Source organism: Polyodon spathula, chromosome 24 (genome assembly GCF_017654505.1).
Source record: "Polyodon spathula isolate WHYD16114869_AA chromosome 24, ASM1765450v1, whole genome shotgun sequence".
Classification (NCBI taxonomy): Eukaryota; Metazoa; Chordata; class Actinopteri; order Acipenseriformes; family Polyodontidae; genus Polyodon; species Polyodon spathula.
This window is the reverse complement of record NC_054557.1, coordinates 21,168,967-21,180,535: the sequence shown is the minus strand read 5'-3', so window position 1 is coordinate 21,180,535 and position 11,569 is coordinate 21,168,967. Positions and strand designations below refer to the sequence as shown.

The following is an 11,569-nucleotide window of genomic DNA, read 5'->3' as shown; positions in this document are numbered from 1 at the left end:
TCACTGTGTGACCCTGAGCCACTTAACCTCATTTGTACGATTAAATGGACACAACAGCATTGCAAGACAGCCTTTATTCAGTCTGGTTTGCAACCCATAAAAACATCATTCAAAATAAGATATTGTGAAAGGCTGTAGGTATCAACTGTGTGCTAACACTGCCATCTAGTGGGAAGAATGCACAACTCTTGTCCACCACCGGTTGCAAAATAAGTAGGGGAAAAAAAAAAAAAAGGTAAATGTGCAAATGAGAGGAAACCCTTCAGCACATCTATGCTTGTCCGGTTCCTAGTAGCTGATTTTTGTCAATTTGGGTCTTAAATGATCCCAGTGCTTCAGCGTCATCCAGCACTGTCCTCTGTCCTGGTTTCTGTGTTGAATTTAAAGCATGGGAGTGATGCAAAACGATTTCTATATCTTATATTTTAAAATAAGATATACTGGATTGTTGTCATATCCTTAAAGGTGTTTTCTCATGTGTGATGCATCATGTATTCTGCCAAAATCTGCAATTGTAGGAGTTTCAATTCCCAAGTTAGAAGAAACAATTCCCAAGTTAGAAGAAATATAGGAGCAAATTAACACCGAAGCATCCGAACAAGGAATTTCTAATGGGAATTTTACAAGTAAAGCAGTTGAGAGAATCATGTCCCTTTATTTTCTTGTGCAGCTCAAATAAATGTACATACAGTATTTACAAAAAAAAAAAGTACGTTATATTCTCTTTCAAGACATTGCACGAGAGATAGGAGGTCTACTTTAATGATCTATAACTTTTTCCAATTAGCGGTTATCACCTAAAAATGACCACAATCTCTTAAATCATCTTTTAACTTCCGTATATTGCAATCTTCTCTTTACATCTATGGCCAAAAGTTTAGCATCAACTACAATTTGGGGATTGAGACACATTTACAAAAACAAAACAAAACCTACATGAACTAAACTTCGATATTTTATTTAAACATCACGTAATAAAAAATAAAGCCATAATAGTAGTTCAGCATTTCATGTTAGATTTTAAAATGTAATTTATTTTTTCAATTGTTGTCAGTTTTTCATTAAGTATAAGGAAAACTACAAAAGCGGCATGCAATTCAATATTTTAACAACATTATCCAGCAGGTTTCATTTGACTTTATGAAGCAAAATCTGTTAATTGTATAGGGTGTTGCAAAACGTTTGGCTGTAGCTAGTTTCCCCCCTGTAGCTATAATCTCCTGGATTATAGCTTATTATCGCTGAATTTAAATCATTTTTAGTTCAATCACATGGCACTTAGCACCCCCTGCACTTATCTCTTTATAAATCATCTCAATAGCTGTGGCGTTTATACTTAGATGACGGTCAGAATCATTATTGCCAATAACGAGATTGTAATTTTTCAATACTATAAACGGTCAAGACCAAAGCAATTATCGATCACATGATAATCAACCCTACTCTTCAGTCTTGCTTTCCTCAGCCTGGATGAGACACTTATTGACATCACTGTCCGAATACAATAAAATACAAGGGAATGAGGCCCACCACGAATTAGGTTATATACATCATAAACCGGAAGTCATTTCAAATATCACTGTCATTGCTAACACTTGACCTTACCATTATATAGCGTTTACAAACATCCAGAGTGGTTTCTCTGCTCCTGCATTGAGTTTGCATTGTTCTCTAAATCTGCCTTTACCTGGCTTTGCGCTGGGGAACTGAAGAGCTATCCTCATTCCACTCAAATCATGTGACCATGGGACCTTTCAACTCTGCTAGCCCCCTCGTATAGACAGAATAGCACAGGATATATATATATATTATCATATATATATATATATATATATATATATATATATATATATATATATATATATATATATATATATATATATATGTGTGTGTGTGTGTGTGTGTGTGTGTGTGTGTGTGTGTGTAATTAAAACCTCCCCCAAAATCATCTGAAGATTTTAAATCATTTAAATCTACTTTCCCTTTAAGACAATTTTGTTTTTTACAAATAGAAGTGTAATTTTAGTATTCTAGCACCAGGTGGCGGTATGTGCTACAAAAAAACCCCAATATCAACCACTCCCTGCCTCCTGCAGAATATGTCAAAATGTTCAGCTCCTCATTTGAGCAGCACTGTAAATTTGGTTACATGCATACATGTTCCTTAACATTCTTACACTGACTGCAGCTAACAAAATAAATCCATTCGCAATAAAGAAAACTGTGTTAAGCAAACTTGGTTATTCATTTTAAAACAAGATCTCTGTAATTACACTAGGTTAAATACTTCTCTGTTTGTAGGCCTTGCTTTGACAAGAATTGCGCTTTCTGGGGCCTTGTTCCCACCCCTTCAGGGCCTTCAATCATGCAAGTTAACCAATTAGCTGCTGACAAACATGCCCAGCAGCCACTGAGATGCTTTGGCAGCAAGCAGCAGACACTGCTGATGAGACCTACGGTGTGTAGGACCAGGTGTCACATTTTCAAATGAAAATGCTTATGTTTCTTTCAAAACTGCACATTTGAGACCTTTATAGCGAATGGACATGCTGACCAGGCAAGATTTATGCAAGTATTTTGATAGCTACAACCTTCAAAACACTCAAATCGCACATTTTAATTAAATCTTCAAAAACAATTTATAAGAAACCAAACACGCAGACAAGCCAGCTTAGTTTCTGCTCCGCATTACTTGAATATTCTATTGGTATGCATGGCCTACAGACCACCATAGAGGTGTATCTTGACGAAGGAGATGGTCTCTGTTAACTCCTGGTACCCCTTCTCATACACCAAGAAGATATACTTCTCGTCTTCCACACTGCCGTTTAGTGATGTCATCGAGGAATAGCCACTAGGCCCAGGCCACACCTCCACTGTCTCCCGTTCCCACGACGACCCGCTATTAAGGGACCAACGCAGGGTGAGTTTCACTCCTGAGAGAGAGAGAGAGAGAGAGAGAGAGAGAGAGAGGGAGTTTTTAAACCTTTTCTGTCGAGTCAAGACTGTTTTTTAGCAGCGTACAGACCGATAAACCACATATATAAAACACAATCTTGACGGATGCTATTTTTATCCTTTTGCACCAAAACGTTATTGAAAGTACACCTCCCCCCCATTAATGGCTTTTATTTAACATTATATCATCAAAAGAAACTGCAAAATGATATCGCAAGTCTACCAGATGCCATAATAGTAGTACAATAGATTTTGAAGCACACGGAAATCTACAAAATGGTATGTAATTAAATATGCTAACGTAACATTATTCAGCAGGTTTTATTTCGACGAAGCAGCAAACTTTGTTCATTCAAAGTGTGCCCCCTATTTGTTCCCAAGTTGAATTCCTGGCTGCACTTGCACTCACTCTTGTGGAGGTCGGCAGGGTTGCTGAAGAACAGCACGTTGTTTTTGAGCAGCGCTCCGGCTGCCACTGCGGGGTCGATGAGGGTCTCGTCGAATCTCAGGTTCTCCAGAGGCAGGGTGTCACAGCCGTCGTTGCTGTGGATCACTATGCGACAGTTACAGTGATAGAAATACTGATTGCGGACATTGATCACAACCGAGCCGTCTGGAAGTTCCACTGCCTAGAGAGAGACAGAAACAGAGAGAGAGGTTAATACAACAGCTACCGCCATACAGTCAAATTAAACCTGCTGAATATGTTAACATATTGAATTACATACCGCTTTGCAGTTTTCCATATAGTTCATGAACAACTGATTGAAAAATGTGAAATAGAATTCGAAATAGAACACGAAATACTGTATTACCATTATGGCTTCAGTTTGACACTTGCAATTTTATAATTTAAATTTTATAGATTCTTTGATGATATGTTAAATAAAAGATCAATTATTTTCTCTCTCTCTCTTTATATATACATACATATACACACAATGCACGCTTCTTACTTGTCCTGCACTTCCATTCAACAGACAGGTCTCAAAATGAGAGGTTTAGAAAGAAGTGTATGCCATTGTAAACATGTTCACTTGAAGACATCTGGTACTACACTAGGTAAAGATGGTTCTCAGTGTGCTTGCCTTGCTTTCCAGGACATTTTTTACCCTTGCACTTTACCCTAGTTTATTTCATATCTGCAGTCTTGGGGAGGGGGGGGGTGAGCCTCTTACTGGCTGAAAAGCATGTCAGTCATTAGGGGAAGCTGCTGGTTGGTTACTGATAGGAAAGAAGGCCCTGATAGGGTGGGGACAATTTCAGGTGAAAGTGCTAGTCTAAAGCAAGACCGTTAATCAAGTGTACTGCAGTACCACAGATTAAAATGAAAACACAGCCTGCTTAAAATTAGACTGATTTTTAAAACAACACAATTGAGATTCATTTTGTGAACGGAGATGCATAGCGTAGAAAACAAAAAAAGATTACAGGTGATACAGGGCAGTGCAGGGTTACAATGAAAGAGTAATATGTAAATACAGTGTAGTCTAGTGCAAGGATAGTAAATACCTAGTGCAAGGATAGTGAGTACCTGGCACTCGTCGGGGTTGAAGTCGCTGGCTTTCTTGGGTTGGTTGTAGGGAATGCTCTTTAGACTTCCTCCGTATCTCCAGGACCTCCCGTGATCATCGCTGAGCAGACAGAACACCCCGTCCCCCTCGAGGGTCCCGTGACCGCACACGATCAGCCGACCCTGCTTGGGGGGCAGCCTCTTCTGCAGAGACAGTATACCAGAGCTCCAGGTAAGAGGTGTACTGGGTGTTTTTTCACACATTGAAAAAAAATCGGAATTACGTAATTTTAAATTGAATATGCATAGCAATTTTGCTGCACAGAGTTTGCATGTTATCAGGCTTCTTGTAATAGAAATATATAGTATGTGCATGCAGGGCTTTTGTAAAGTACATTCCATCTGCAGCGTTGGCATTAATATATCTGTGTTTATTTGCTTTACAGCCATACTGTTTGTAGTAAATACAGCAAATAATGTTGTAGTTAATGTATACCCCATAAGTTAACTGCTGTAGATTGCTTAAATGAACTGGAGTGGCTACAGTCAGTCTAAGGGATAAGCGATACTGTCAGTTTTGTTTTATTTTTTTAATGTGGTAAAAGATAAGGCAAGAGCGCTGGACGCTAATATATACTTTTTTACATTGACTACATTTAAACAAAATAAACAGAAAATATGTTAATGTGTGTAGCTATTTATGATACTTAAGTGTAAATGTAAATATAAATGCAATTACTGTAGCATTACTGTAACTGAACAAAATAACATTGCAATTTGAGCAATGATGCTGCGATTGGATTATAACTGACCCCAAGTCTGATACATAATCAATAGTGCTCGATGCCATCGCGCCAATGGACTGTGATCCCCATGCCCTACCTGAATGCCGTAGCCTGGACCGGGTGCAAACATTTTGGTGCCCAGCTCTTTGGAGAGGTTGCGTGGCAGGCTCCAGGTAAGGCCATCATTGACACTCTCGATCAGGAAGGTGCTGGAGACGTTGCAGCGATAATAGTGGGCGCAGAGGGAGTAGATCAGAAACACAGAACCCGTCTCCTCATCCACCACGACAGAGCCCAGGTTCAGCCCGTCTGCAACAATGCCATCGTCCACAATGAAAGACGTCGGGCCCCAGGTAACACCTGGGAGTGGGGAACACAGCAGGAGTTGTTATTATTAGTCATTTAGCAGACTCTTATCCAAAGCGACTTACAGAGACTAGGGGGGGTGAACTATGCATCAACAACTGCTGCTGCAGAGTCACTTCCAATAGGACTTCGGTTTTATGTCTAATCTGGAGGAAGGAGCACAAAGAGGTTTATTGACTTGCTCAGGGTCACACACAGGGAGTCAATCAATGCATTTGCTACAAATCCAAATATGCACTAAATAATGTGTGTTATACAAAAAAGACGAGTTATAGTGACAGCTATTGTCTCACAGTGTCTGACAGGAGATAGTAATGCTTAACTTTCCTACAATGGGCATCCTTCAAACAAAATAAACAGCATCAGGGTAATCTGTAAAATACAGCATGTTTAAACTGAAATTAAAACAACTGAATAGAGAGAATTACTTAGATCAAGCTCTGCATCTGCTTGGCAATGCAACGCAATTTGGAAAATGTGATTTGTGATCTGAATGAATGCAGGATTCCAAAATGAGAAATTGGATAGTCACTCAGGGCCATCAACTATAAAAAGGTTATTTTTATTAAGCTAGACATCTCAACACTTGTATCTTACATTCCTGGATTTAGCTAATGCATATGGTTCAGTGCCACATAAGCTCCTGTGGGCTGCATTTTATATAGTGCCCTTAAAAGCAATCGTCTCAGAACACTTTACAGAACAGAGATAAATACAACAAAAACAATAACACGTAGAAACAAAAACAAGGAAAAGCAATCATAAAAATACCTTTTTAAAAAGTTTTTAAGCTACATTTAAAAACACTCAAAGTTGCTGAATCCCTGGTCTCTAAAGGAATAGAGTTCCACAGTTTTGGGACATAGCAACAGAAGGCCCTGTCACCAATAGAGCACAAGTGAGCAGAAGGGACACGCAGCAGTCTAAGATGAGTGGAGCGGAGGTTGCGAGTGGGTGTGTAAAAGGTTAAAAGATCCCACAAATAAAGTAGAGCCAGCCCATGGAGAGCCTTATAGGTCAGGAGCCAAAACCTAACAGGCAGCCAATGCAAGGCCTCCAGCACAGGTGTAATGTGATCCCTAGTGTGTGACCTAGCCAAAATTCTAGCCGCAGAATTTTGAACATATTGCAATTTTGTTCAGAATGCTATTAGAGACATCAGTGAGCAGGGCATTACAATAATCAATCCTACAGAAAACAAACACATGGACCGGTTCTTCAGCCACAGATACAGAGAGCATAGGTCAAAGCCTAGCTAAATTTATGAGGTGAAAAAATGAAACCTTGACAGTATTCAACACCTGCGGTTCAAAGTTAACCCAGGATCAAAAATCACACCCGCATTTTAGATCTGAGCTCAATCATGGTACCATCAACAGGTTTACAGATTGGTTTTACGTAGCTGATGGGAAGTACCCAACAGCAAAAATTGCGACATCCAACTTTTTAGATGAGAGATACAGGCAGTAAGAACAGAGGCAGCAGCTCACTCTCAGGTTTAGAATGAATATAGATTTGAGTGACATCTGTATAAAAATGATAGTTCTGTTTTTCCCCAACTCAGGGTTTACCACTACTTGTTACCTCGAAGACAGAATCGTGGTAGGTTATACAATTTCTCCACTGGCCTTCACCAAGGAAATGGAATTCATTATTGGGGCCTTGATATGGGTAGTGGGAGGAGAGCGGCTGGCTTCTGGCATGCGTCTGCTGGCATTTAGAGCACACATGGATGACACGGCCCTCGTGACTGCAACGGTAGCTGCACCAATTGGTTACTTAGCAAGCAGATAACATCATACTTCAACCTGTGCAGATGCCGCAGCGAAGCTAGCTACCTCACCTTTGTCAGTGGACCTGCGCTGGGCGATGAACTTTGCCCCCTCATCCGAGGAGGAGCTTTTCCTGGCCTCAGAGAAGGCGAGAAGACTGCCTTTAGGGGTGAAGGAGATGAGAGGAATGCGGTAGGTACTGACAGAGCCCACCGTACCACTGACCCACAGGAGCTGCTCTTCAAAGATTAGGGGCTTGAGCTGAGGAAGCAGGAGAAAAGAGTTAACACAGAGCTTAGAGAAACTAAACAGAGACTAGATTGAAACTGGGATAACACACACTACACTCGAGTTCTCCATTATCCATGAAACAAAGCGAGTCAATGGTTTATTTTTGTGATAATCCTGGAATAACCATGTGTGGCCAGCGTAATCCAAGGGGATTTACTTGGATGTTAAATCAAGGTTATGCACTTTAGTCTGGATTATTACTATTATTATTTTTTTCAGACAGGATAAATGTATCCAGTACAGAAATATCTTGGGGCTAGTAGGTAGTCTTAAGACATTTCTTGTTCATTTCAGGTTCTTAATACAGTACCAGCAAATTCTTACTTTTGTTAAGCATTAGAGGTAACAATAATTAAGAATTATATCCGTCTACCCAAATTGAGAAAGCAACAATTACAGCAAACTGATATTTAAAAGGTGGTGGAAACTACAATGGATTGTATTTTTGGAAATATTTTTTGGACAGCTATGGCCAAAGATTTGGCATCATCTAGAAATTTTAGCTAGACATAATAAAAATTAAAATCAAAACTATGAACATCTTTACGAATTAGTTCACTCTATAAAGGTGATGCAGAACCTTCGGCCATAGCTGTACAGATAAATGATGTTCACCTGTAGTCTGATTCACATTAACCCTTTGCTGCCCAGTGTCCAATATATTTGACATTGAGAAAACAGGCATTTAATAGGTAGGTGCAGTAAAGGGTTATTTATGTGGCGTACTCTAATGGATGGGCCTCTCATGATAGATCTTCTGATTGGTTACAAAAATTGCAAATCTGCTGAATTTCATATATTTAGGACAGGGGTGTCCGAATCTGGTTTTTGTTCCAACTGTGTCATAAATTATTTAATTGGACCAATTATTATTCTAATTAAGTAAGAAAGTAATTTAGGACACAGTTGGAACAACAACTAGGAGGGACACCGGACCTCCAGGACCAGGATCGGACACCTCTGGATTAGGATCTAAAAACTGAATCTAATTTATTCATTCTTCATAGCCGGAATCACATGGTTCTCTGAGCAATGCAGAATATAAAAGAACTAAGTCTAAAATGCTCTCTTTCAAAAAAAAAAAAAAAAAAAAAAAAAAAGGCAAATCAGACAAAGTTGGTGAATCAGCATTCGATGCAGAGGTCTCGCAATTATATTTTATGATGTTGTTTGGCTGTGCGAGCGATAGTGCAAAGGGAGGTCAAGTGATGGCTGGCTGATAAAGTAACATTACTTTACATTATTTTAATATTATTTCAATGTTCTCTTTAACTACTGTTATGTTTATCTCACTAACCGCAAGATACATGACTGTTAAATCTGCAAACTTAGCCCTTCAGATGCCTCAATACAAAATAAGAAAATGATGCCTAAATATGATCCATTTCTTGGTGTCTTTCTATCCACAGTGATAATAAAGATCCATTTACTACGCGTTGAGCTGCATAGCCAGTGTGGTCTGATTACGGGCACAAACTTGACTGTCCTCAAAAAAAAAAAAAAAAAAAGGACGCTGTTGTAAAAATACCTGCCCCTTTTACACTTCTAAAAGTTTTCAATATGTTAGAATGGTAGCATATTGATTTAAAATATATAAAATTACATAAATAGTACAGCTTGTGTTCTGATTCCCCCCATTGAGAAATTAAATTTGCCACTAATGGGTTACATTTTTTTTTCTTGGCTGTGTATAAGACACTGCAGAGAGAGGGAGGGGTGTTGGGTAACTACCAAGATAAAGCAGTTTTACAGTATTTTTTTCTGTTTTTACAATTCTTTTTAAAGCACTATAAAAAAAAAAACTGATATGTACTGTACCTTCTAATCTGGTCATGTGTGTCAGTAGTTAACTTAAGATCTGGCATACAGTACAGGATGGGATCATACTGTCAGTAAAATAAATAATTCACAGCCTCAGACCTCATAACTGAAACAAGAACTTCAGCAATAGCTTCAAACTGCCTTATACACTCTGTATTGTGACAAAGCAGAAATTGTCTTAAAATAAAAGTATGGACGTATATAATTTTATAGCACATTCGACATTTAGCGAATGGATTATATCCCCTGCTTACATAGTTCAGGGTAATACTCATGAAGGAATGGGACACAAGCCAACGCACGTACACCAGGCATATGACGTCTGTGCCACAGGCTATCGTTGCATCAAATGCAGGTTTAGCGAAATGAGGTGCCCGGTTCGTAATAAAGTCATTGAACGTGACATTTCCAAGCTGTTTTTAGCAAGTTTCTCGATTCGGAATTGTTTTGAAATCGATCATTCAGCTCTTCAGTATGGAACTGTTGTTTAAGGTTGGTTGCCTGTATAAACTAGTTGCACGAAAAATCCGCCGACGAAACAGCCTGACACACGCCTTTTTAGATGCCACATAGTACGGAATGCTCAAGAAACACCGGTCGTGTGTGTAAAAATACTGCTGCTAAACAAACACATAACAGTTCGCATTACAAGGCAATAGTCGAGGAAATCGATCGACAGACGTATACACATAACTGAATGTTAACGTCAAGAGATATTTTACCAGTAGAGCTCTGTGAAGTTAGTCTTTTTTTTTTTTTTTTTTTTTTTTTTTTTTTTTTTAGAAAAGTACGCCCTATTGCAGGACAGTTCTCACATGTATTTCAGCCGCAGTACAACTTTGAAACAGTTCCTTAAAATAGGGACACCGTAACTTCCTTCTGCAATTGAGATAAAGGAATTAGCCGAAAAATACACACAGACATGTTAAACCGTGTTCAAAGACGGTTTGCAGTTTCTATTCTCGTAATATTATGCATGCATATTTGCATAAAGCAGTACTAAGAATGTGAACCCGAGATCCTTTACCTGCAGTACGGTACCCACCAACTTACCTGCCCAAGTTCGGCTGACGCCCCTAGGATCAGCTGCAAAGCTAGGACGACGATTTCTTGTAGTACCACCACTAATATCGGGGACCAGAGCCGATTCTGCACAGAGTACTCGAGGTTATGATGCCGGTAACGTGCTCCCATGTTGGCTGGTGCAACCCTTCTTAGAAATCAGGGAAACTGCATCCACACCGAATTGTTTTTAAACTCTGTGAAAAGCGAAGAAATGGTTTCGTATCATTTGACTGCAGCGGTCATATGACCAGTAAAGCAGGCATACCAGGCAGTATGGCGAGTGATCACTGCCACCAATCACATGGTTTTCTGCATGACCTCTGGGAAATGAAGTTCTGCTTGCGCTTCATGGTTTCATGTTACCACCACATTCATTTACAATGGTTTCCATAGAAACTGATACCCATAATCCTCTGTGTGGAGTTTTACGTGAAAAGAGATGGAGGACAAGTGTGTCTATAGGGAAATTTAAACATGTATTTTTATATTAATTTACCTAAATATCTGGATTGACTTGAAACACGTGGGCGTGTAATTCTATTGAGTTACCGATATGATTTGTTTTGTTTCAATTTGTCATTTTTAACTTATGAAATTTTAAAACAAAGGAAAACACACACACACATATATATCTATATATATATATATATATTATATATATATATATATATATATATACATTAATATTTTGCGCAGTATTTATTTATCATGTAGCCTTTTCTGTTTTAATTCATCTTGCATAATTATTCTCTTCTGAATTTGCGGTTCTAATGTATGGATGTATGTTGAATGAATATGTATGTTTTCATAATCGCGTGGAAGTTTGAACCTATAATCGGGAATCGGAAATTCAGAAGCTGTGCTCGTGGAGTTTATAACGTAGATTTTCAGTATCACACAATGGTTATTTATAAAACACTTCTAACAGTGTGAACGTGTTTGTTTATTCCATTACTGTGTGATGAGAGCCGGAAAGTGCCACTTTTAAATGGCAATCC

The 11,569-nt window shown here is 38.8% G+C and overlaps 1 protein-coding gene across 1 annotated transcript; it reads right to left on the bottom strand.

The window, feature by feature from the left end:
• Positions 1–1,983: 1,983 nt before the first annotated feature.
• neu1 (neuraminidase 1) lies at positions 1,984–10,855 on the bottom strand. Its single transcript, XM_041225872.1, has 6 exons — positions 10,560–10,855; positions 7,466–7,655; positions 5,354–5,616; positions 4,493–4,675; positions 3,368–3,587; positions 1,984–2,936 (listed from the first exon to the last, which is right to left on the bottom strand). Exons 1-6 carry the CDS (start codon positions 10,698–10,700, stop codon positions 2,719–2,721), a joined length of 1,215 nt encoding a protein of 404 aa, XP_041081806.1. The 5' UTR covers positions 10,701–10,855; the 3' UTR covers positions 1,984–2,718.
• Positions 10,856–11,569: the final 714 nt, after the last annotated feature.

Bases quoted from the DNA above. Each gene is read 5' to 3' on its own strand.
- neu1 (XM_041225872.1), bottom strand. From the start codon at position 10,700: ATGGGAGCACGTTACCGGCATCATAACCTCGAGTACTCTGTGCAGAAT. The intron at 7,656-10,559 runs GTAAGTTGGTGG...CTGCTTCCTCAG, and splicing joins CGTCAGCCGAACTTGGGCAG to CTCAAGCCCCTAATCTTTGA. The intron at 4,676-5,353 runs GTAGGGCATGGG...CTGTCTCTGCAG, and splicing joins GTCCAGGCTACGGCATTCAG to AAGAGGCTGCCCCCCAAGCA.